The sequence below is a fragment of the Melospiza georgiana genome, chromosome 3 (assembly GCF_028018845.1).
Source record: "Melospiza georgiana isolate bMelGeo1 chromosome 3, bMelGeo1.pri, whole genome shotgun sequence".
Classification (NCBI taxonomy): Eukaryota; Metazoa; Chordata; class Aves; order Passeriformes; family Passerellidae; genus Melospiza; species Melospiza georgiana.
In genome coordinates, this window is record NC_080432.1 from 4962376 (window position 1) to 4988322 (window position 25947).

Genomic DNA, 25947 nt, shown 5'->3' on the forward strand with positions numbered 1-25947 from the left:
CGGGGGCTGCGCGCCGACGGAGGGGCCGGTGGCAGGTAACGGGGTGATCCCATCCCTGTCCTGATCCCGATCCCTTTCCATGGACCCGTCCGTGTCCGCAGCCCCCAGCCCTGCCCCTGTCCTTGTCCTTATCCCCTGTCCCAGCTCCCGGCCCGGCCCTCGGTCCCCATTGGCCGCCTGAGGGGCGTGTTGGGGGCGGGCGGTGGCGGCGGGCGCTGCCCCGGGGCGGAGAGCGGAGCGTTCGTGTCCGGCTGTGGGTGCTGAGGAGAGAGAGGTGTGGAGAGGGGCTGACAGGGCGGGCATGGGAGATGGGCAGAGAGGAATTGTCTGAAACTGAACGCGGGTAAATTCCTTTCCGGCTCAGGGAAAGGAATAATCCCGGCCGGCGTTAGGAAGAGCATTGCAAGGAGGAAGGGGGTCTTGCCCATCTGCTGAGGCACATCTAGGGTGCTGTGTGCAGTTCTGGGCTCCTCAGGACAAGAGACACATGGAGCTCCTGGAATGGAGGGGCTGGAGCATCTCCCTGACTGGGAAAGGCTGAGGGAGCAGCTGGGGCTGCTCAGCCTGGAGAGGAGGCACAGCTGAGAGGGGCCCTCAGCCCTGGGTGTCCCTGTGTGCAGGGAGGGGCAGAGCAGGGCCCAGGCTCTGCTCCAGGGCCCAGCAGTGGCACCAGAGCCACGGGCAGGGACTGAGCCCAGCAAGTTCCACCTGGACAGGAGGCAGAACTTCTTCCCTGTGCAGTGACCAAGCACTGAACAGAGACCAGAGAAGCTGTGGAGTCTCCCTCTCTGGGGATATTCCAGAATTGTCTGTACACAATCCTGTGCCCTGTGCTCTGGGATGGCCCTGCTTGAGCAGGGAGGAGGGAGCAGAGGAGCCACTGTGGTCCCTTCCAACCTTACCCATCCTGTGACCCATGCAGGGGTGTGGGCACAGATTGCCTTCCATCCTGGCTGCAGCATCACATCCCTGCAGGGCATGAGAGCTCCTCTGTGCCCCTCAGGTTATACCACACTCAGCATATATATTATTAAAGCAAAGGTTTGGAGGGTGTTGCTGCAGTGATAGAGGTGCTTTCCTGTATCTTGTAAAGGGTTTCTCATAAAGCTGTCAGGGAAGTTTGTATTTCTTGGGAGTTGTGAAAGAGATGAGAGAGTGGGGAAGTGACTGACCCTTGGAGCTAAGCTGTAAAGGTTTTGTTTTTGTAAGTACAAGGATAGGGTATGGAGAGCAGAAGCAAAGGTGTTTACAGCTTTTAGGAGTTACTGAACTCACAGACTGGTTTGAGTTGGAAAGGACCTGAAAGATCATCTCATTCCAACCCCTGCCATGGGCAGGGACATCTTCCATTATCACAGGGTGCTCCAAACCCCATTTAATCTGTCCTTGGACACTTCCAGGGATGGGGCAGCCACAGTGTCTCTGGGCACCCTAAGCCAGGGCCTCACCACACTCACAGGGAATTGTTCACATTGTTGCCCCATCAGTCTCATGCATGGTGGGCCAAGCTCTGCAGTATTGTCCCTGTGTTCTCACATACTACATTTTTTCTTCTCCTTTCTTTTTTTCAACCTATCTCTAGTTTCCATCCAGCCCAAGCCATCTTTTCCAAAGTGTATGATTATATCAGCAATTTTCTGACAGCTCACTTCCTGCAGTGCCTCCTTGATGTTGGATACTGGGAAGAAATTCTGTGAGGGTAGTGAGGCACTGGCACAGGTTGCTCAGAGAAGCTGTAGCTGCCCCATCCCTGGAAAAGCATCACTCTTTGACATGAAGAAATTCCTAGATGAGGGAGATGTGAAGGTGAGGCAGTAGCTGGCCATGCCATCTTCATGCCTCACACTGGCTTTTCAGTGACTGATTAATGATGATGATGCTGAGGGACTGAGATAAGTTACACTTCTCAGACGTGGATGTAGAGAAGTTGAGGGAATGTTTTCCTTGGTTAGATGAAAATGTAGGATTTTTCCTGAATGTAGGATTTTTTTCTTCCTGGTTGAAAGGCTAAAGGAAGGGCTGTCTGTCAAATCAGTGCATGAATAACACATTTCACTTTTCTCCTGAGGGATTGTTTGGGATTTAGCAAACCGCATGACCTCTCCATCCTCACATCTGCTGTTAGGTGCATATGATAATGCAAAGTGCACGTTTGTGTTTTGTCCAGCTTGTCCCAGCCCGTGGGCAGAGCCATGCTGAGGGCCGGGGACGCCGTCCTGCGGCTGCGGCCGCGCCGCTGCGCGCTCCTGGCCCGGCGCGCCCTGCACCGGCAGCCCCTGCACCCCGAGTGGGCTGCCCTGGCCCAGAAGCAGCTGAAAGGCAAGAACCCGCAGGATTTAATCTGGCACACCCCAGAGGGGATCGACATCAAGCCTTTATACTCCAGAAGGGACACAGAGGACTTCCCCGAGGAGCTGCCAGGCATGAAGCCTTTCACTCGAGGGCCCTACCCCACCATGTACACGTACAGGCCGTGGACCATCCGCCAGTACGCCGGGTTCAGTACAGTGGAGGAGAGCAACAAGTTCTACAAGGACAACATCAAAGGTGGGGCAGCTGGTCTGGGAAGCATCACTGCCTTGTGAGGCAACGGGGGACGTGAATTCAGGCAGTTACATGGCAAATGTGATTATTCTGCACCGTGAGTTTGGATTTCTGATAAGGTGTTCCCAGTGGCACTGTCTTTCTTTCTTACTGCGAAATTGGATCGTTTCTGGAAGTGTCTTTGTCTCATTTTGGAGAATGAGTGTGTTAAATGCTGGTTTTAGTTATTGCACCTTAACTCATAGACATAATTTGCATCCATGCCAGGGTTCAAGCAGCTGAGATCATGGAGCTGAAGCAGAAGTGGTGATCTGGGTGAGCTGGTAGCACAGCTCAGTCTCTGGTCAGAGGGGGGAATGCCTGGGGACAGCAGAGTTTTGGGTTCTGCTTTCGGGTTGCAGCAACAGGAGGTCTGGCTGTCCTGTTCCCTTCTTTATATGAATAATTTTCTCTTACTGCAGCTTTGCAAATAACAACATGTGTCAGTAGAGCCAGGGAACAGTCTGTGGTGTTTAGTTTGTGATAAAGAGAAGGTTATGTGACAGAGTTTATGACACTTCTGCTCCCAGCTAAGCCAAGCTGATTTATGTGTATAAGCTCTTATACTGCCTATCTAGGTGAATTTATAACTTGTATGTGAGCTGTTATTTAGCAATTTTTAAATCACAGTAAGGTCTACCTTTTTTGGGTGGTCTTTTTCCCAGTTAAAAACTTCTTCATTTGAAGTTTAAGACTACTAAACCTAAACTACTTAACGGGTTTGGGGAGGGAACAATGTTTAACATCAAAATTTAGTTTGCCATTCAAGCCTGATCAGGTATGATAGAGTTAATAAATTTAAATCCCATCCTAATACAAGTCCGTTCAACACCTCTAACTATCCCTCTTTGTTGTTTTTTGGGTTTTTTCCTTTCTTTTTCATGTAGCTGGCCAGCAGGGATTATCAGTTGCTTTTGATTTGGCCACCCACCGTGGTTATGATTCAGACAATCCCCGAGTTCGAGGAGACGTTGGAATGGCTGGAGTTGCCATCGACACAGTGGAAGACACCAAAATCCTTTTTGATGGAATTCCTTTGGAGAAAATGTCAGTTTCCATGACAATGAACGGAGCAGTCATTCCTGTGCTGGCTACATTCATTGTGACTGGGGAAGAGCAGGGAGTGCCTCAGGCCAAGCTGACAGGGACAATCCAAAATGACATCCTGAAGGAGTTCATGGTCAGAAATACCTACATTTTCCCCCCAGAACCATCCATGAGGATCATTGCTGACATCTTCCAGTACACCTCAAAGGTATTCATTGTTAAAATGTATAACTTCTATTATTAGAGTGTTTATGAGGCACTTTGGAGAACAAAGAAAAGATGGGAAGACATGTCATAGAGAAGAGTAATATGGTTGTGGAAAGGCCCAGTAAAAGTTAAGATCTTACATAATTTAAAATATAAATTTGAAGTTTGAGTCAAACTTCAAATTTCAAGCACCACGACTCAAACACATCTTTGTAGAGACAGGTTGTATTTGCAGTCAACAAGGAAGTCAGAGAATGGGCTGGAGGCAGGCTGAGAGAACTGGGGGTGTTCAGCCCAGAGAAGGCTCCAGGAAAACCTCATTGCAGCATTTCAGTACTTAAGGGGGGTTTATAAAATAGATTGAGAGCAAACTTTTACACCAATAGTGACAACTTTCTTCCCTATGAGGGTGGGGAGGCCCTGGCACAGGGTGCCCAGAGAAGCTGTGGCTGCCCCATCCCTGAAGTGTCCAAGGCCAGGTTGGAGGGGCTTGGAGCAACCTGGGATAGTGGAAGGTGTCCATGCCCATGGCAGGGGGTGTTGAAACCAGATGACCTTTAACTCCCTTGCAGCTCAAACCATTCTGTGATTCTGTGTTAATGTGATAGAACAAGTATTTGATCCTCTCTTCTGCTGTTATATCCTGTTGCATCTCTTTTTTTTTTTTTTTTTTCCAGTATATGCCAAAATTTAATTCCATTTCCATCAGTGGGTACCACATGCAAGAGGCAGGAGCTGATGCCATCCTGGAATTAGCTTATACCATAGCAGATGGCTTGGAGTACTGCAGAACTGGCCTTAAAGCTGGCCTCACTATTGATGAATTTGCACCTAGGTGAGCTCAAGAAATTTGCTAATACAAAACTCACTCTTGGTAAAACTTCTATAGAGTTTAATATCAAATTGAGTATTTTTATACATATAAGCAAGTAGGAAAGTACCTCATCTGTGAAAGTACCTTAATCAGAAACCTTGCTGTCAGACTTCTCCATTACTGATCCAGAGTTATCTGAATGATTCAATGTTACATTCTATTCATGTTCTCCTATTACAGGCTCTCTTTCTTCTGGGGAATTGGCATGAACTTCTATATGGAAATAGCGAAGATGAGAGCTGGGAGGCGGCTGTGGGCTCACTTGATTGAGAAAATGTTTAAGCCCAAGAATTCCAAATCTCTTCTGCTGAGAGCTCATTGTCAGACTTCGGGCTGGTCACTCACTGAGCAGGTTAGAAATTGGACTCTCATCATCCTCCTTACTTAAAGGCTGTTCTTGTGGTGTGTATCTTAAAGGGAGCTGCTGGTGCTACTCACAAAGGTGCAGCAGCTGTCCTGTCACTGACAAATGCACACACTGGCACTGGATACACCTTCATGTCAAGTCAGGACTCAGAGGGTGAAGCTCTCTTAGGGTTTGTCCTGTGAGTTATCCTTCCAAAATGCAGTGCAGTCAGCAAGTAGAGGCATTTTTTTCTCAGGATCACTGGCTTGAGAATTCATTTCAGCAGCCTAGGGAGTCTTTCACACCCCTGACACTGAGTGTAATGGTTACAGCTCATCTGATCCTTTGAAACTGGGTGCACTCTGTTCCTCCTGCTGATTTACCTTGCAGCAAGGAGATAAATCAATGGAGTGCATACAGTTTCCCAGGTGAGGTCAGAGCTGGGTTCCAGTGTGATCTCAAGGCCTGCTGCTCAATCCAAGTCATGTAATAGGAGTTATTTTTAGGTTGTGATTGTAAGCATTGTTGACTTCTGTGCCTTGGTTTTTTTATTGTTTTTTTTTGAAGTAAATGTAGTGTTTACTTACATTACAACAACACAGTAAAACTAAAACAATGGAATTTTCTGAACAGTGATTTTTGTGGGTCCTCCAATTAAAAGTATTGTGGGAGTGCAAAAATGCTGTTATTACCAAAACTATATTCAATTGTCTTCCAGTGTTCAGTGTAAATATACTTCTGGCTAGATCATAACTCTTTGCCTAAACATAAGAGTTTATCTTTGTATAACTTCTCAGTGTGCAGTAGGTTTCAGAGGGCAAATATGCTTAACATTCCTTTAGATAGGTATCTACTCATAAATTATGTTTTACATTCTTACCTATCCAAATCACAGTTTTCTATAATTACCTTATATGATGCTGTCATCAGTGAAAATATTTAAGCACATTTAATTCCAAAACACATCTTGACTAGTAATTTGTCTGACACACATACTGATCACTGCTCCAAGAATTTGAAGGATGGAAGACATCACGCCTACTGTTCCATGCTCTCTAATTTGGGCTGACTAAGTTCTTTGAAACACCACTAAATATAAATTAGGCTTTGATTTGTTACTGTGAGCAGCTTTCTTTATGGATTAATCTCTTTGTTAAGATACCGACAAGTGATAAATCAGTTTGATTTGGGTTTTTTTTAGCTTTTGTTCTGATTACAGTATTTCAGTGGGGATTTTTGTTTCTCTGCCTCAGCCCCGTGGCAGAACCACTGAGGCTCAGAGCTCGCCTTTTCCTTGCAGGATCCCTTCAACAACGTGATCCGCACCACCATCGAGGCCATGGCCGCGGTGTTCGGGGGGACGCAGTCCCTGCACACCAACTCCTACGATGAGGCCTTGGGGCTGCCCACGGTGAAGAGTGCTCGCATTGCCCGCAACACACAGATCATAATCCAGGAGGAATCAGGGATTCCCAAAGTGGCAGATCCCTGGGGGGGATCCTACCTCATGGAGTGCCTCACCAATGAAGTCTATGATGCTGCTTTAAAGGTCAGTTTGCAAAACCTTCTCTGGGAAAATTGTAGGGATAGGAGTCTTGAGACATGTCTGTCTTTTAGGGATAGGAGTTTTGAGAAATGTCTTTCAAAGGAAAAACTTCTAATGTCTTCTTTGTTTGATAAATTGGTAACTTCTAATCAAGGAATTATTTTATGTCTTTATAAATAAATAAATTTTATGTCTTTATAAATAAATTTTACAAAACACAGTTTATAGCCCAAAACTGTATAAAAAAAGTTTAATGAAAATGTGGGTGGTAGCACAGGTACAAAGCTCAATTTTTAAACCTTGCTACTACTCGCTGTCTCAATCCTCTTCATTTTTCAGCTTATTGAGGAGATAGAAGAAATGGGTGGAATGGCCAAAGCTGTTGCTGAGGGGATCCCCAAACTTCGTATTGAAGAGTGTGCAGCCCGGAGACAAGCCAGGATTGACTCTGGTAAGAGCAGGGGGATGATAGAAGGGAAAATTTCCAGTACAATACTTCAGTATAAAGGCTTTTTACACACATGTTCATTGTGGTTTTTTATTTCTCTGTTTAGGAGTAGCAGATTGTGAGTGCTAGAATAAATGGTGATGGTTTTATGTCACTGAAAGCTCTGGAAAGAGACAGAGTGTACAAAATACAGTACCAGTGTGAAAAGTCTTGCTTGACATGTTCAAGATTAGATTAGACAAAGCACTAGAAACAGCATTTTAAAAGAGTATTTGGCGCCTTCAGTAGTGAATGGCTTGATTTCTGATAGGAACTTTAAGCTGCGATTCCTGAGTTTAAAAGCAGAAATGCCACCAGATGGCGATACTCACCCTAGCTGGCCAAATTCCTGGGCTTTCTGGAGAGCTGCCCGTTTTTCCTGAATGGTCAGATCATAGCAGAGGATGATACAGCTCCTTGTTTGCTGTACATATGTGTATGTACTCATAGAGTAAGTATTTGTGGAGATGTTTATACATGCGTGCTTAAAACTCTATTCCACTTTTTGTAATCTGCATTCCAGTAGTAATCCAGGAACAGAAATTAGGGATAACTCAAACACCAAAGAAGTTATATGGACTTCTTTCTATGGAGGATAAATTTGAAGGAGATCTTAATTAAGACCAATAAAGAGTAATCAGTAAAGTTCTGTGGTTTTTTCTCATAAGGTAAATTACTTAATGTTGCTACAAAGAGTGTATTAATGTTATTAGGCACTGCAAATAAAAATATCTGATAAGTCCATAACGATTCAAACCTAAAATATGATTTTCCAACATGATAAATTAACTTTTATGCACATGGAGTAGTTTTAGGTAGGAACTTCACTTTCTGATCTGTTAAATCAGAAAAGTAAGTGCAGAGCAGGAGACCAGCACTTCTGCTTAGTTCTGTCAGACACACTTATGTAAGCTTAAAAAGAGAAAAATAGACAATCTATTTTAGGGACTCATTGCTAAATTTTTGCAAGATAAATAGTGTTCTATTTCAGTTTTTTTTCTTCTGCAGTATTCACTTTATGCATTTAATCTTCCAGCATAAAATCTGGAAAATACAGACTTAAATCCATTCTATAAGAGCCGATTTTACATATTTGAAATCTATGTGGTTATATAAGCAAAGCAATGCATAATAATGCTCAAAATCTTCTTGTCTTGTTAACATTGTGTCTTTTCACAGTAGTTTGCAAATGTGTTCTGAGTTTCTGGTGTTTCCACCTGAAATAGGGTCTGAAGTGATTGTTGGAGTGAACAAGCACCAGCTAGAGAAAGAGGAGACAGTGGAAGTTCTGGCCATTGATAACTCTGTAGTCCGTGCCAAGCAGATTGAGAAAATCAACAAGGTGAGAACAATCTTTTAAAAAATTATTCTTATTGTAACTGCAGACAGAGACTGAGAAAAGGCAGCTTTCAAGAAGTTTACCTTCCAATTTCTGAGAGTCCACTCTGGTCATTAGTGGAGAAACTGGCATATATATCTGTATGTCCAACCTTTAAAAATGGAGAGCTTTACATGTTCTGAAAATAAGATAGAAACCATCTGTGCAATGTTTTGCTCTAGAAGCCTGTGACATTGGTTAATCACTCACTGTTAGGGGCTTCTTGTCCAGTGCTGCTGAGGGTTACAGAACCAGAAATCAACCTCCACTTTTACAGATAAAACTGGTTTGTTATGTTATGGACTTGTACACATTTTAAGGTCTGAGCTGCCTTTTGACTTCTAATCTCATTGAAATAGGAAGTGGATATTGACAATTCCACATCCAGAATAAAATATTTGAAATTAGTCTTCCCCACTTGACTTACCATTTCACTTTTTGGTTTCTTTGAGCTGAATGTCTCTCTCCTGCACCTTAGGTGAAAGCCAGCAGAGACCAAGCAGCAGCCCAGCAGTCCCTGGCTGCTCTCACACAATGTGCTGCCACTGGGGAAGGCAACTTACTTGCTCTGGCAGTGGAAGCAGCACGTGCCAGGTACTGGGGGGTGGGGTTGAACAGCTAATTCTTATTTAAAAATTGATGTTTCATTTTCACCTTTTAATTTTTCTTGGGTGTGGTGTCAGCAAGATTGGAGTTTTGGGGTTTTTTTTAGAAGTAGAAGTAAATAATGGCTGCAGTTTCACATTGTAAGACACACTATTATTATATTACAGCTTCTTAAGGCAATGCTTTGATTTTTCACAAGGAACATTTCTGATATAAAGAATCTGATATGAAATGAGGCTGTTTGTACACATTCTGCTGTTTACAACTCATATTCTTACCAGTTCCAGGACATAATTGAGTTTCTCTGTAACTCAGCTGTTTCATGGGTGAAGGAGTTTAAGAAGTGTCTGAGATGTGAAAATGGATATTCACAGTCTTATCATGCTCTGTTGCTTCCTCTCTCCTTGCACCACAGATTGGTGTGAAAACATTTTTTGGCTGAAGGAGAAATCAGTTTGCTTAGTCAGGCAAAGTTGTAAGAAATGTTCCTGAGCAGTGTGAGACATCCTTAGAGTCCAGTGGAGCAGTTCCTTTTTTCAGCCAAGGTGCTTTTGAGGCTGTTTTTTTTCCTGTTTCAAGGTCAGCATCAGTCTCTAGAATAGATCCTGTCTGTCTGTTCCTTAATTAACTAAATGGCCCAAATATGAGCAAACCAAATTCCCCCCTTATTGGGGTGCTGCTCTGTTTTACTGTCACACCTCTAATTCCTTCATTCCCATTCTTAGAATACTTAATAACTGTATTTTAAATTCATTTAGCCACAGCCTGTCAGGAATCTCCAGCAGTATGTCTGCATCTGTCTTGGAACTGGGGAGGTCACAGGAAGGCAGTGTTGGATTTACAAGGGATTCATATCTTCTGTAGCAAAATTCACCAGTTAACTCCTAGTTTCTCTCCTTGGTGACCTCATTTTTGTTAATGGTAAAAACATTAATAGACTGAAGATTCACTTTGTAAGTTCCAAACACAGAACTTAATTCTGTCCCAAAATTATATATGGGATGTGACCACAGAAAGAAACTGTTGTGGCATCTGATAGAGAGTGTTTGAAGGAGGATTGTGAGCTCTGGGAACATCTACAGGGAGCCCTCCTGTTGGGGGCAACATGGGAAAAGGTTTCAAACTTAAAACATTCACCCTTCAGAAGCAATAAACAGTAACAAACAAAACTTGTAACTTGGACATAAATAAACTTCCCAGATCCTTCTGCATCTAGTCAGTAAAGAAGCTGTGTCAGGAGTAGAGGAGAAGAATAAACACTAAAATAAAAGCATCAAGGGAAAGGCAAATAGATGTTAAAATGTTAGGTTTCAGTCTCTTCTGTGTATTCTTCCCTTTTTTGTCCCCTCTTGATTTATATTTTGTATTTTGGCATGAATCCCAATGCAGGACCTTTCCGTCTGAGCCCCCCCGCCTCCTCCCAAAAAAATCCCCATTCAGAAAATATTATTTAATTTTCTGAAGCATTTTGTTATTCCCTATTGCCTTGCCAATTGTAAATCAATTCTCACATGAGCAATAAAGTATTTTCTTAAAAATGCCTGTGCACATTTGTTACTGACTTTGCAAGGGTTTTTCAGGGTGAAGAGAGAGGCGAGAATGTTGACCACATGTTCAGAAGGCTTGATTTATTATTTTATGCTATATATTACATTATTACTATGCTAATAGGAATAGAGAGAAAAATTCTCAGAAGCTTGCTAAGTTAAGAATAGAAAAAGAATGAATAACAAAGTTCTGTGTCCAGGCAGAAGGCAAGAACAGCTCTGCCGTGAGTGGTCAGTAAATCCAAACATCCACCCAAGACCAATCACAGATGCACCTGTTGCATTCCACAGCAGCAGATAACCATTGTTTACATTTTGTTGCTGAGGCCACAGCTTCTCAGAAAGGGGAAAAATCCTAAAGAAAGGATTTTTCATAAAAGATGTCTGTGACACACCTTCTGTCCGTGGGTGGCAGTGGGGTGAGCTGGATTTTCAGAGTTGCAACACTGAAAGGGAAACCAATGGAAGTAAATTTGTCCAGCAGCAAGGCAAATGGCTGGGCCAGTGCCAGCAATTTCTGTGTCCTGTTTTCATGTCAGCCTGCTGATAACAGGATGGTTTTTGTCTGTCTCAGGTGCACGGTGGGGGAGATAACAGATGCCATGAAGAAAGTGTTCGGGGAGCACAAAGCCAGCGACCGCATGGTGAGCGGGGCTTATCGCCAGGAGTTTGGGGAGAGTGATGAAATCCTTCATGCCATCAAGAGGTGAGAACTCTTCCCAGGTAGCCAAACATGTAATAGCCTCACATTTAACCCAGGAGGTACATGTGCTACTGACTGTGCCCTAAAAAAACATTTCCCAAACCTGGGTTACATTCCTGGGGAAAAACGGTGACCTGCAAAAGCACTCTCGTAAGCAGGAAAGTGGAATGACAAGGATTAAGTACAATAAGACAAAGTCAAAATTTAATTAATTTTGAAATTGTATTTGCTTGCAAACAAAATTCATGGAGGTGAAGTTATGATTTGAGGGTTTTGTTCAAGTAGCCTAAGTCACAGGATTAAGGAGCTGTGTAATAGTCATCTTTAAAATAATTCCAGCAGTTCATACTACAAAACGTTGTTTTGATCTACCCATAAATTCTTCCTGAAATTTCACTCTTACTGTTGCTAAAATTGCTAAAATCTGTCTGGATATCCACATACAGCCTCCAGTCATTGGGTATTACTCATACCCCAGTGGAGAAGGCATCCCAAGATGTTGATATGTGTGAAAACAGTTGCCTTTTGGGTCTTTTCTCAGCTTCTGCCTTTACTGCTGCCCTCAGGGGTACAGAGCCTAAATTGCTGCTGTGGGAGATGATGCAGCACAAATCAGTCCCTGCTGTCTTGGGGTTTACCATTTAAGAGTTCAGGCTCCCCTGAAAGGGAATTACTGGTGGCTTTGCAGTGGTGATGATTAGACTGTCTTGAAATTAGTTGTGCTAGAAAATGTCACCACTGTTTTTTTCTTTTAGCTATTTAAACTTAACTATTTTTAGTTATGCTTTTATGTGAAAGAGAACTGAACTAACCCCTTGAAAATCAAGATGCAGCTCCCTTTCTTACATAGAATCACGGAATCATTTAGGTTGGAAAAGACTTTTAAGATCAGTGAGTCCAGCCTGTAACCACAAACAGATCCTGGTGGAATTTGAATAATGAGCAGGTTAATATGTGAGGCTGTGATTGCTCAGTAGCATCAATACAACAGAAATATGAACTGCCAGTATCCAAAAAAAGAGGCATTGGAATGAATGCACAGAATATGAGATACAATAATCTTCCATTGACATATTTTTACCCAGTGGAATGATAATGCAAAATGTGATGTCCAGGACCCATCTCTGTGCAAGTACTTTTGAAATAATAGGTCATAATTATTCTTAAAAACTTAAAGATGTGTTTTGGTGAGTTTTAAACTCAGAGAATTCAGTATTTTACCTGTCAGAAAGCAAAATAATAGTGGAAGATTTTTTAAAATAAAGAATATTTTATTTTTGAGGTTGGTAAGTACAAGAAGTGAATTAGTAATAGCAATAACATGAATATTAACATAGTGTGCAGGCTGCACAGCCAAACCATGACTTAGAAAATCTTTTTATTTGATGAAATTACACTACACTTGCAGCAAATGTTTTTTTTTATGTGTGGAAATACTTCCAAGGATTCTCAGTGACTTGCACTGACAGAATGTGTTTCCCACCAGAGTTGACAAGTTCATGGACCGTGAGGGCCGCAGGCCTCGTATCCTCGTTGCCAAGATGGGCCAGGATGGCCACGACAGAGGGGCCAAAGTCATCGCTACGGGATTCGCCGACATCGGCTTCGACGTGGACATAGGGCCCCTCTTCCAGGTAGGGCTGAGCAGCACCCAGAGCATTCATTCATTCCTTCCCTTTGCATCCCTTCTCCCTGGGGGCGTGCTCAGCCCCCATGTCTGTGTCCCATGCCCTGTCCCTCCCCTGTCACCCACAGACCCCGCGGGAGGTGGCGCAGCAGGCCGTGGACGCAGACGTGCACTGTGTCGGGGTGAGCACCCTCGCCGCGGGACACAAAACCCTGGTGCCCGAACTCATCAAGGAGCTCAACGCCCTGGGCCGGCCCGACATCCTGGTCATGTGTGGAGGAGTCATCCCCCCTCAGGTATGGCAGCATCTCATTGCTGCTGGTATAGTCCAGGGTGAGGAAGCAAAAAGGATCTTTGCATAATATCCACAGGTGTTTGATTCAACCACAGTGAGATGATCAGGTCCCAGCCCCCTCTCTACACCCACACTTTCTCTCTACCGGACCCTAGGGGCTGACCCTGGTCTCGGGGCAGTACAAAGCTGAGGGACAATCAGGGAATAGGGAAGAGAGGCTCAGGGACATAGGAGCAGACACAGGAGCAGAGGAAGGAGCCAATGGGGTCTAACAACTTTTTGAGGGAAGCTTCTTGTGTCCCCCTAGAGGGAATGCCCCCTCAGGGTCTCCACACATTTCCATCAAGCTAAGAGACTGATTTATCTCTGTCTGAGCTGCTGAGCTCTTTCCTGTGTTCTGTAATGTCAGAGCACTGAAGGCTCCTCTGTACAGTCACCATGGCCAGCACAGCTCTGTAAGGTGGGATCCCCCTGATCTGATTTTCTGTACACTATGCCCTGGTTTAACGTAGAATGTTTGTGGGATGGAATATGGAGCTGTGTTGTGAAAAGATGAGCTTCAGGGAAATGTTCTTTATGCTCTGTTGTTTCACATCATCAGTCCTTGCTGGCCACCAGGCTGGATTCTGTCTTAAGAGACCTTTTGACTTCCAACAATGGTTGTGAAGAGCCATAGCCAGTGACTAAGGCCCCTGGCACGTCCCATCACCCCTAGGCTGCACATCTCACTCACTTTCCAGCCTCTCCTCACCTTCCCCATCATTAGGCAGGTGTTGCCTCTCATCCGTCTCTTTCTCCTAAACTGTTGAGCAGTTTGTTAAATTCCCTGGCAGTCGGATCTGTGCTTTCATCTTTAAATTTTCCTTAGCTCATGCACAATCTCCCTGTCTCCATCACCTTACAGCCATCCTCTGTCTATAGTGATCCAAACTGATTTTGCACATAAATCTCCTGGTATTCCCTTTTTCCACACCTCTCCCTTTTCTAGGCAGTCAAGTAACTATTCAGGAATGAAAGAATTCTAAACTGAACAAACAAAACTCACAGTATTTTTCTAGGAGACAATTTGTGTTCTGTCCATTATCTCTCAGTGGAATGCCCTGTGGTTGGTAAAGGTGTAATATATCCTATGTAGAAGAAAGAGAGAATACAGAGCTGCTTCCCAAGTCTTTTTGAAATTTCAGGACAGTCATAAAATTCAATTTACTCTAGATTGCAAGAGACCGCTGTTAGTCATCTGCTCCATGCCCTTGTTTAAAGTAGTATTTTCAAAATTAGAAGTTAGATCAAATTTAGGTTAGGTTACTCAGACTCATATACAGTTGACTTTTGAGTACTTTCCAAGGACTGCCATTAGTCTGACTCTAAAGAAATAAACCCTTTCCTATGGATATTAGTAATTTTTTCCTACCTTCTCACTTCTACCCATATCCCATTTCCTTGAAGCTGCCTCTGTCTGGGACTTGTTGCTTTCTCAGGGCCAGCACAGAGGACAGAGTATGCACCAGTTATAAATCAATTACCAATTTTCTGTTTCACTATTAACTATAGATTTAAATTAACTAAAACTATAGATTTAAATTAATTAAATCTCTTTTCCAACAGGATTATGACTTCCTGTACGAAGCTGGTGTTGCCAATGTGTTTGGTCCAGGCACTCGCATTCCAAAAGCAGCAGTGCAGGTGTTGGATGACATTGAGAAGTGCCTGGAGAAGAGGCAGCAATCCATGTGACCCTGAAATGTCACAACTCAGCAGCCTTACACTGACCACTTGATTGTCAGCAAGGGATGGCCAACCACAAACCTCTGCTCCCACTGTCCCCTGGCCTCGTGTTTTGTGCTTTCTAAGAAAGTTCTAAACTCTCTGCTTGTTCTATTTGAGGATTATTTATATAGGTACCCACAAAAAAAAAAAATTATCTCTAAAACTATTATATCAGGTAGTGAAGGGAATTCAAATAAGTGTGTTTGGGTTTTTTTTCCAGATATACTGATAAATAAAATAACTGCTGCAGCTCTTTGGATGGTCTCTTTTGCCTGATCTCTTTTGCATGCAGAGAACTTGTTTTGAATTTTTTTGGCAGTTATAGTAGATCTAGAAGTCTTCAGGCAGGATCACTCATTCAACAGAGATGGGATTGACCCCAGCAGCACTTTGGTTTGGGAAATGGTGGCTTCTCAGGGAAGGGCAGTGATGGGAACAGGGCACAGTGCACAGTGCTCCTATACAGGCTACTGCCATCTACACCATTTGTATCTTACTCAGCCATGAAACTCAAAAATGATGGTTTATCTACCTATAGCTTTATAAAGAGAGTTGTATTATGGCTGCCCCATCCCTGGAAGTGTTCAAGGCCAGGTTGGATGGGGCTTGGAGCAACCTGGGATTGTGGAAGGCAGTTGGAACCAGATGGTTTTTCAGATCCCTTCCAGCCCAAACTACTCTCTGATTCTGTGTTTCTGTGATTTTATGAAGTTGTTCATTAAACAATTTGTATTTTACATTCATGAGCAGCAAAACTGTATCTGTTATGTGGATGAGAGAAGAACCCAAGACAAAGTTTAAGTTGCACAGTGTTACTGGCAAACCAATGGGGTGGAATCCAAGCCTTTGCAGTGTTATCCTCGTGCTCTAACTTCTGGAATAATGATCTCTCTCAAATAATTTTTCTGAAGTGAGTCACATTTAATTTTACAGATGGAAAATTGACCATTAACAGAAATTTTCTATAAAAAATCTGTAAGTTATTCCTATGCCTCAATAGCCAGAGGCTGCCTAGAAGTTTTTCAAAGTAAGGCATTGAAATTGAATTTATTTTAATACAAATCAGAGTTTTAGTTGTATTATCTAACTTTATGTCATCATCTAACTAGGGAGCTCCATTTATCTTCAGTGGAAAGAGAGAAGCCAAAGGTGACTGGCTCAGGTTGAGTGTCTGCATTGTAAACCTCCTAAGAGTGGTGAGATAACTCCTAATGTGTGAGAGGTCTGATCTGTTGGGGTTTGGAGATCAAATTTCTGTTTATATTGAGGTGGTTGCACTGGTGATTGCAAACATGAGGTGCCCAGACTCAGTCCTGAATTCAGTGCTTGCATCCTGAAAAGACAGCACAGTCCAGGCCTGGGTAGGAAATAACCATGGAATTGTAATGTGATCATAAATTACCTTCTCAAAACTTAAAACAACAACCAAACAGACCTGGTGTTATGGTTGTACTGAATCAGCAAACTCTGCAACTCAGTTGCAGTCATGTCAGTGCTCTAGCCAGGGGGGAATTTGGGATCTCAGGAGCTCCCATGGAAGCCATGAGAGCCAGGACTGCATCTGCAGGCTGTCCCTGCTAGGAAGGTCACCTGGGGAGTGCCCTGTGTCATCCTGTACAGAGAGCAGCTGCAGAGCAAGGGTGGTGAAGCACTGGAACAGGCTGCCCAGGGAAGTGATGGGCTCACCATCCATGGAAGTGTTCCCAAAATACATGGATGTGGCACTGGAGGACATGGTTTAGTGCTGAACACAGTGGAGATGAGTTGGTGGTTGGACATGATTTAAAAGGTCTTTTCCAACCTTAACAATTCCAATCCTGAAGTGTTTCAACAGCTTCTGTGGCAGAAGAGCTGTGGTACCTCAGCCAGCAAGAGCTGAAGAACACAGTTCCTCTTGCTGAGAGCTTCCCTTCCCTTCCCTTCCCTTCCCTTCCCTTCCCTTCCCTTCCCTTCCCTTCCCTTCCCTTCCCTTCCCTTCCCTTCCCTTCCCTTCCCTTCCCTTCCCTTCCCTTCCCTTCCCTTCCCTTCCCTTCCCTTCCCTTCCCTTCCCTTCCCTTCCCTTCCCTTCCCTTCCCTTCCCTTCCCTTCCCTTCCCTTCCCCATTTGGGACACACATCCTTCACTCACTGCCACCTTCCCACCAAACCTCATCCAACCAAGGCTGCTCAGCTCCTTGGACTTGTGCTTGGAGGAGTTGGACCTGCATCTCTGAGAGAACAAGGAACCTGAGGTCTCTATGGAATCTGAGCTCTCCATATCATTTTGGGAGCAGCCACACTCTCACCTTTTCCTGGCAGTGAACATTTCTTGCTCCCCATATGGTTTTCAGTCTGAATTACTGGAAAACCACACACTCAGCTGTGTTTATTTGGTAACACTGTGTGCAACCTGTGGTTTTCTCTGATGGCTGTTTTATTGCTAGGGCCAACAGTTGGCAGATAGATTGCATTAAAAAAAGCAAAACTATAGGAAAAAAATATAAAAAAAAAAATTCTCTTTTTACCTGAAAATAAGTTTAATTTACATGATTTTATGTTTGGTACATAAATCTATTTCCCCTAAAATGGAATTTCTTGGGGAAAAAATAGATTTTTAATTTTTTTTTTTTCTAAGAGGCTTACAGACAATATTTGAGAGCTGCTTAAAAATATATACTTAAACCTCTGCATTGACATGAGATAGGCAGTGACAACCTCATTTGCTGCATCCCTGGGGGTGAGGCCAGGCTGACCCCACAGCTGCACTTCAGGGAGCTGCAGCCGCCGGGTTCTGCGCCCTCGGCGCCGCAGACAGACGGACGTTGTCCCTCCCGCTCCACATGGTGGACACGGCATTCTCCATGGAGTTGTCAGAGCTGAAGTAGGGAACCCTCCAGGCACAGCAGCACTGCAGCTTCCTCACCTCGCAGCGGAAGGTCTTGCTGAAGATGTAGTAGATGAAGGGGTTGTAGGCCGTGGAGGACTTGGCAAACAGGCAGGGCAGCAGCGCCACCACGGGCTGCAGGGAGTCACTGGAGTTAAAGATGGACCAGAAGCTGGTGGCTGCATAGGGAGTCCAGGAGCTCAGGAATCCCACGGAGATGAGCACGGCCATCTGCAAGGGAACAGAGCTGATTGCAGCTGGACAGACAGGGCTGGATGCCCTGGCACTCGAGGTGTGTGTTGGACACACCTGAACTGCAACAGCCAAAGCTGTGCTTGCTGGGCCCTTGTGACAAGACAGACATTGAGGGGCTGGAGTGTGTCCAGGGAAGGGAACTGAGCTGGGAAAGGGTCTGGAGCATAGGTCTGATGAGGAGCAGCTGGGATGTTGGGGAAGATGAAACAGGAAAGCCTTATAAATATGATTGCCTGGCAAAGGATTTTGAGAATATGGAAACTATAAGCAAGATTGAAATGAAAGTAAGCTTTGAGATCCCTCAGTTACTGAACAACAGGAAAACAATGGCATGGCTGGCTGAAGGTAATCCCCTTTTGATGAATCAACATCCTCTGCTTGCAGACAGGTCCAAGGGTCAGAGCAGACCCTAGAGCTTAGCAGAGGGGGTCCAAAGAGGAGATTTTAGGGTTTAAAATGTAACACAGTATGGTAATGTAATGATTCTTATAGGCTGTATGTAAATGCTATAGGATTTGTATCTTGTACTAGATTGGTTAGTGAGAATTAGAATATTCAACACAGAAGATTTATTGTATTGTAATGAGCTCACTCTCTTACACTTTTGCTCTCTTAGCCTCTCACTCTCTTACCCTCTCATCCTCTTTACCCCTCTCTTCTCTCAGGCCTGCTCTGAGCTGTGGCAGCTCCCAGCAGGGCCCTGCTCCCAGGCTGTTTGCAATAAACCCCAAGTTCCACCACCTGGCTTCAGAGATCTCTCATCTCCGTCCATCCCAACTGTCCTAGCCCTGATGCTCCTACACTGGGGGAGCTCAGCCTGGAGAAAAGGAGACTCAGGAGGACCTTATCACTCCCTACAACTCCCTGGACGCTAGAGCTAGGTGGGAGTCAGGCTGTGCTCCCAGGCAAAAAATGAAAGGACAAGAGGAAATGCCCTCAGATTGCACCAGGGGATGTTTAGATTGGATATTAGGAAGCATTTCTTCACAAGAGGGGTTGTCAGTCATTGGGACAGACTGCCAGAGCAGTGATGGAGTCACTCTCATTAACAATACTAAAAAAAATGTGTTGCTCTGGTGATTAGGTGCATGCTTAATGGTGGACCTGTCAGTGCTGAATTAATGGTTGGACCTGATGATCTTAGAGACCTTTTCCAACCATAATGATTCAGTGATTCTATGACTGGCCTCTAGAAAGCTTGGATCAATTCTGCTTTTCCACAAGAAATGAACAACTGAAGCCCATATTTGGAAAAAAAAACATATTAATACTTAATCTTATAAAATCCTGTTTCCACACAGAATTTCTGTTTAGGTGCCTGTAATTCCATGATTCTGTGAGCTGTGCATGAGCAGAGCCAGCTCTCTGCCAGCTCCTGATTACTGCACACTCTTCCCATCACAGGGACAACTCACCAGGGTCAGCTTCTTTTCCAGTTTGGCTGCATTGGGGATCCTGTCAATATTCTGGATCTCCTGGTATGCCTTATGAACCTTCCAGGCAATCCCCAGGTAACAGGCCACGATGGTCAGCGCAGGCAGCACCGTGCACAGGAGGAACATGCTCAGGATGAAGGAGAAACCATTGGAGGAGTTGTGGAATTTGCTCCAGGCTATGGTACAGGAGATGCCGAAGGGCTCAGGGCCGTAGTAGCCCCAGCCCACCAAGGGCAGGATGGCCCAGAGCAAGGAGTAGAGCCAGATAAAAGCAATCAGGATGCAGACAGTGCTCTTGGTGATTTTGTTACCTGCAAGAAAGACGAAGAGCAAGCCTGGATGGATCCCATCCCAGCCACAAGGGAAGTTATTTTGCCATAATTCTCCTTAGACAGAAGGATGGTGGCTCCAGACACACCTGGGCTGCTGCTGCAGGTCCCTAACCTTGGGGCTTCTAGAGAAACATTGTCAGAGGATTGGGTGAGACCTGAACACAGCCCTCAGTGCTCATGTGGCGCTTTGTAAGGCAGGGAGCATTACAAGATCAATTTCACTTTAAATGTGCTGTGGGCTCAGCCCAGGAATGCCAGAAGAATATTCCTTCCTTTTAAGTTCCAGTGTATTTGCTTGGATACAAATAGGAAGGGAAGGCAGTCTGGTCCAGGAAAACATTTGTGCTCTCCATTTTCCAGGTAGTTTCACTTAGAAAAACTGCGAGGTGAAAAACCTCACTGTTTCATACAGAATTTAATCAGATCCTTCTGGGAACACCAGAATTTGATACTGCACTAAAAGTTGAGGTTTATTCTGCTGTTCCTGACCTGATAACCCACACCACATTCCACAAAGCCCCTTCTAGAGCAGCCCAGCCCAAACACAGCAGCACCAGGTGACAATATAGGTGTCCTAGGGTGACCTTATGATGCTTGTATCCCCGTTCCTGTGTTCTGTTTATGCTGGATATTATGTTCTGTGCCTTTAAGACTGGTTCTGAAGAGTGAAAATTTTGTTTAGTCTGGCGGAACACACAGACAGGGCAGTACACAGTGATGCTTTTGCTTTTTTTGCTTTTGCTTTTCACTTTGCTCTCTTGCTTCTGCTTTGCTTCTGCTTGCTTTTGCTTCTGATAATAAGCTACTTTAGCTAAACAGTCCAAATTTCTTCCTGGAGTGTTTCTCCTTTCTTTTTTTTTTGGTCCTACTCGAACCTGCTCTGGACTGGGACCTGGGAACACCGAGAGTTTGCACCTTGTGGCTGCAGCAGCTGCCCCAGCACAGGAGGGACTGAGAACAGAGTGACCGCTCCCAAGAGAGACTTTCTGAATTTGTCATCTTTTCAGAGTGGTGACAGAATGGTGTCATCTGGTATTGTTCATTTTGTGTGCTGGGGGTACTGTGCCTGTTAGATAAACAGGTTCTTTCCACTTCTCTCGAGGAATCCTTCCTGAACCCATTGAAGGGAGGGGCCGAGTGGGTTTGCTTTCTGGAGGGGCCCCATTTTGGAGATTCTCTACCAAATTGGCCCCAAACCAGGACAACAGGTGATTTACTCACTGTTGGATTTGGATGAGTTGGTGACAAGGAATCGAATCACGGCCATGGCACACAAGGTCATCATGCTGCAGACCCCGAAGAGGAAACCCATCAGGGCATAGTAGACACAGGAGGTGTCTCCCCCCAGCCAGGCGTGGCTCCAGGCAGAGGCAATGGCCAGGGGGTACATGCTGAGGGCCATGCCAATGTCTGCCACCGCCAGGTTCACTGTGAGCAGCTCCGGTGGCTTCAGCAGCGACGAGCGTCTCACAGCCGTGGCAAGGACGGCTGAATTCCCAAGGATTGTCAGGATGGCTGAAAGGGAAGGACCAACACAGACAGGAATATCACATGGTTAACACACCTGGGAAATCCACTGGAAGGATGTGAAGTGCCTGAGAGGGGCTGCAACAGAGCTGAGAGTGACCTCTTGCAAGATTATGTAGTGATAAGGGGGAATAGCTTTAAACTGAAAGAGAGCAGGTTTAAATGAGATATTAGGTGTTCATCCCTGTGAGGGTGGGGAGGCCCTGGCACAGGGTACCCAGAGAAGCTGTGACTTCTCCATCTCTGGAAGTGTCCTAGGCCAGGAGGACAGGCTTGGAGCAATCTGGGATAGTGGAAGGTGTCCCTGCCCATGGCAGGGTTTGGAATGTCCTGTCACTGCCTGCCCATGGGAAAAGTCACTTTCTGTCTTTTTTATAAGCCCCCTTTAAGTGCTGGAAGGCCACAATGAGGTCTCCCTGTAGCCTTTTCCAGAGAGAACCCCCCCAGCTCTCACAGCCTGTCTCCAGAGCAAAGGTGCTCCAGCCCTCAGGGCATCTTTGTGGCCTCCTCTGGACCCACTCTAGCAGGCCCACGTATTTCTTGCACTAGGAAAGAATCTCCTCCCTTCTCCTTCCTGCTGAAGCACTCCAGCCATCCTGGCCACCTGACCCCTGCACTTCCCAAAGCCTTCCCTGTGTGTGACCTCCCTCACCTCCAATGGAGCCCCAGCACTGGGCTCTGAGGTGCGTGGCTGGTGCACATGGGCAGCTCACAGTCCTTGCTGGTCCCTGAGAGTTAGCATGGCTGTTCTGGGGGTCTCTGAGAGAAATGGTGTTGAGGAAGATGAAACAGGAAAGCCTTATAAATATGAGTGCCTGGCAAAAGATTTTGAGAATATGGAAACCATAAGCAAGATTGAAATGAAAGCAAGCTTTGAGATCCCTCAGTTACCAAACAACTGGAAAACAAGGGCATGGCCACTGAAGGTAATCCCCTTTTGCTGAAACAATGCCCTCTGCTTGCAGACAGCTCCAAGGGTCTGAGCAGACCCCACTAGCTTGGCAGAAGGGGCCCAAAGAGGAGTTTGTAGGGTTTAAAATGTAGCACAGTATGGTAATGTAATGATTCTGATAGGCTGTATGTAAATGCTACAGGATTTGTATCTTGTACTAGATTGGTTAGTGAGAATCAGAATATTCAACACACAAGAAGATTTATGATATTGAAACGGGAACCTTGCTCTCTTGCCTTTTACGCCTTTACCCTTTTTACTCTCTTACCTTTTTGACTCCTTACGCTCTTACCCTCTCACTCTCTCACCCTCTCATCCTCTCCGCCCCTCTCCTCTCTCGGGCCTGCTCTGAGCTGTGGCTGGCAGCTCCCAGCAGGGCCCTGCACCCAGGCCCTTTGCAATAAACCCCAAGTTCCTGACCTGGCTTCAGAGATCTCTCATCTCCGTCTGTCCCAACTATCCCACCCCCAACGCTCCAACAAGGGGCACCATGGGAGTTGTTTAGCCAGGGGCGTGCAACAGACCCAGAGCTTGCTTTGCAAAAGGAGCTGTCGCACATACATTATTCAGGTGTGCCACAGGGCTTCAAAGTGCTGGTGACAGCAGTGTCAGAAGTACACGCACCAAACACCTCATTTTCTCTCTTCTTTTGAGTGAACATGGTGCTGTAGCAACATTTTGATGAAAGGTTTTCCTGAGAAGGTGTCCTCTAAAGTCAGATGTGAAGAGGGAGACAGGAAAAGATTCTGTCCTGTGGCTGTGAGTGCAGGAAGGCTGCATTTGCTCACAGGTACCACTTAAAGTGCCCACAGAGGACTTAATAGAGGCACATGCAATAAAATGGAATAAATCTATTGGCATAAGTACAAAATCCTCAGAGGTGTCAAGAAGAAGGCTAAACTGAAATGGGGACACAAATCTGAGGCCCTGTGTCCCTCCATTCCCTTTCTGACCCCACACCTTCACTTGCCACCTCTGGATGCCCTTGAAGGGCTCCTGAGCTCTCAGATCTCTGTGTCTGCACACACAGCATGATGCCCACGGGGGCTTGGCTGGCAGAGCAACCTGAGGCTCAGAGGGCAGAGCTCTCTCCACAGGCTGGGACATGGAAACATGGAATCATTGAATCCTTTGGATTGGAAAACACCTCTAAGATCATCGGGTCCAGCCATTCCCCAGCACTGATCAGGCCACCTCTAAAACATGTTCCCAAATGCCACATCCACTCAGCTTTTAAATCCTCCCAGGGATGGTGACTCCACCACTGCCCTGGGTAGCCTGTTCCTATGCTTCACAGTCCTTTCCATGAAGAAATGACTCCTAAAATCCAAACTAAAGCTGCCCTGGTGCAACTCCAGGCAATTTCTTCTTGTCCTGTCCCTGTTCCCTGTGAGCAGAGCCTGAACCTCCCTGGCTGTCCCCTCCTGTCAGGAGCTGTGCAGAGCCACAAGGTCCCCCCTGAGCCTCCTTTTCTCCAGGCTGAGCCCCTTTCCAGCTCCCTCAGCCCCTCCTGGTGCTCCAGCCCCTTCCCCAGCTCCATTCCCTTCCCTGGAGTCACTCCAGCCCCTCATTCTGTTTCTTGCAGTGAGGGACCCAAAACAGAATATCCTCAGGCTTCATGAGGGAAAAAGAACCCAATTCACTTTCTCTGGTGAGAGCCCAGCCCTTGTACCAGATGCAGGAAGCAGCTTTCCCATCAGAGGTGACACCCAGGCCCAGCCTCTCCTTCCCCTTGACAGAATCTCTTCCCCTCCATCCCACAGCCTGGCTGGCACAGGACAGACCCATAACTGTGGGACAGTAACCAAACAGCTGGTGGTGAATGCTCCCACCCATGCCCTGCCCTTGTTCCTAATAAAAAACACTTCAGGGCACAAACCTGCAGCCCCAGTGAGTGGCAAAGCTATGGATAAATACAGCACCTGATCCAGCTCAGCTCACTGCTTTATTTCTGAGTCTCTGCAGGATGAAGTGAACCTGGCTGCCTCACAGGGCTCTGGATCCCTGCTGGAAGCTGTGCCTGGAGTTTCAGTGCCTCAGAGTCCTTTAGGAGACATGTGGGACTGCAGCGTGGTGGAACACAAACATGGGGAGCTCCAGCCCCCAGCCCTCTTTTGCTGCCCCTTCCCATTGTGCCTTAACTGCATCTATGTATTTGCATTTCTGAGAGATGAGAGTTGACATCCTGACTTGAAAAAAAGCCCTTCATTAATTGTATTTGCAATTTTGTAATTGAATTCATTAATTCTCACCCTGAGTTGTGTTCTGCTGTGCAGAACAAGAGGAAATAAGAAGTATTAAAGTCCAGCACTTCTGCCCAGAGCCTCAGTTTTAAAGCACATGAAAATATAGGCTTGTCCTTCTTATGTCAGCTAGATTTTTCAAGAGAGCTGAAGGAAGGAATCTTAGGAAAAATTCAGGTGGAAGGCATGCCTAAACAAGTTCCACTCCTCTCCAAATGTACGAGGAGAAAACAAATGTCTATGTACATGCAAGAAGCAGACAAAGAAGAACACACTTAACTGAAGCTATAGGGTGGTAGCTATCCCCACTTTTATTTCATTTTCAATCTGCCTGCAGCAGGACAAACAGGCTGCTGCAAAGCCCAGAAGTGCTATTTGGACATCCTTTGCTGTTCTGTACAGTGCATCCTGCCCAGACACAGCAGAATGACTCCTCTCCCACCCAGGGCCAGCCCACAGCTGCTTCTCCTGACCAGTCCCATGGACTGAGCTGCCCTGGCTCAGTTGTCAGGGCTCAGATGCCACAGAAAGTGACACACAACTTATTTCAAATACTTGTGATGCCACAGACGCTCATTTGTGCTGGCCATTCTTCAGCATCAAAACAGGATTCCAAATCCAAGAGTGGAGATTAATCCTGGCTGCCAACCAACTCCAGGAGAACCTGTGGGGAAATATTTGCTGCCATTTCCCTCCAGGTTCTGCTGCCTGACCATGGCACAGACAGGGAATTCCCTGCATCCCGTTCCCTGGCTCCAAGCAAACCAGCAGGCTGAGAACTCACTCACCTATGATGAGAAGAAAGACCCCAGCTCCATAATCCACTACTGGGTGGAGTTTGGAAATGTACTGCTCCTCCATGGTCCCTTGGGGAGGTGGCTGAAGGTTTTCCATCAAAGGTGAAGACGCTGCAGGAGCAAAGAGCTCGTCCTCATGGTTTGCCTGCTGCAGGTGAGGGCTGCTGCTGGGTGCTGGCAGGGCAGGGCAGGGACCCTTCTGCTGCCTCCTTGTGCTGCCTGTGGTGTGTCAGGGCAGCAGCCTGCAGTGACAGGAAGGGCTTTTCCCTGGGAGGCAGAGTGAGAGCCAGGCAGAGCTGCTGCCAGCGCGACCCCGCCTGCCTGGCTGGCAGAGCATCTCCCCTCCCACCCCTCCTCTCCCTCCCTTTTGCTCCTTGGCTTGTCGGGAAGATTCACAATGCAAATCCCCTCAGATGAGCAAAAACCCATTGTTCTTCAACTATCAGCAGCCCTGGGAAATAAAGCCAGGCTGAGAAGGCAGGCAAGGGAAGGAAGGTTGGAAGGAAGTTTTGTTTTCCAGCCTTATGGCT

At 45.7% G+C, this 25947-nt stretch overlaps 2 protein-coding genes across 2 annotated transcripts; one reads left to right on the forward strand and one right to left on the reverse strand.

The window, feature by feature from the left end:
- Positions 1-18: 18 nt before the first annotated feature.
- On the forward strand, positions 19-15268 carry MMUT (methylmalonyl-CoA mutase). Its single transcript, XM_058019818.1, has 13 exons — positions 19-35; positions 2168-2547; positions 3471-3838; positions 4515-4672; positions 4892-5063; positions 6358-6606; positions 6943-7054; positions 8317-8432; positions 8947-9062; positions 11196-11327; positions 12811-12958; positions 13080-13247; positions 14852-15268. The coding sequence occupies exons 2-13, from the start codon at positions 2193-2195 to the stop codon at positions 14978-14980; spliced, it is 2223 nt and encodes a 740-aa protein (XP_057875801.1). The 5' UTR covers positions 19-35; positions 2168-2192; the 3' UTR covers positions 14981-15268.
- A 2490-nt stretch (positions 15269-17758) lies between these two features.
- On the reverse strand, positions 17759-25514 carry LOC131082049 (opsin-5-like). The gene is made up of 4 exons (XM_058021556.1): positions 25409-25514; positions 21120-21413; positions 19546-19877; positions 17759-18106 (listed from the first exon to the last, which is right to left on the reverse strand). The coding sequence occupies exons 1-4, from the start codon at positions 25512-25514 to the stop codon at positions 17759-17761; spliced, it is 1080 nt and encodes a 359-aa protein (XP_057877539.1).
- Between the last annotated feature and the right edge of the window lie 433 nt (positions 25515-25947).

Excerpts from the sequence above, each read along its gene's own strand:
- MMUT (XM_058019818.1), top strand. The coding sequence starts at position 2,193 with ATGCTGAGGGCCGGGGACGCCGTCCTGCGGCTGCGGCCGCGCCGCTGC. Across the intron at positions 6,607-6,942 it reads TCTATGATGCTGCTTTAAAG|CTTATTGAGGAGATAGAAGA; the intron begins GTCAGTTTGCAA and ends TTCATTTTTCAG. Across the intron at positions 7,055-8,316 it reads ACAAGCCAGGATTGACTCTG|GGTCTGAAGTGATTGTTGGA; the intron begins GTAAGAGCAGGG and ends CACCTGAAATAG.
- LOC131082049 (XM_058021556.1), bottom strand. The coding sequence starts at position 25,514 with ATGGAAAACCTTCAGCCACCTCCCCAAGGGACCATGGAGGAGCAGTAC. Across the intron at positions 21,414-25,408 it reads GGTCTTTCTTCTCATCATAG|CCATCCTGACAATCCTTGGG; the intron begins GTGAGTGAGTTC and ends CTTCCCTTTCAG. Across the intron at positions 18,107-19,545 it reads TGGAAAAGAAGCTGACCCTG|ATGGCCGTGCTCATCTCCGT; the intron begins GTGAGTTGTCCC and ends GTTCCCTTGCAG.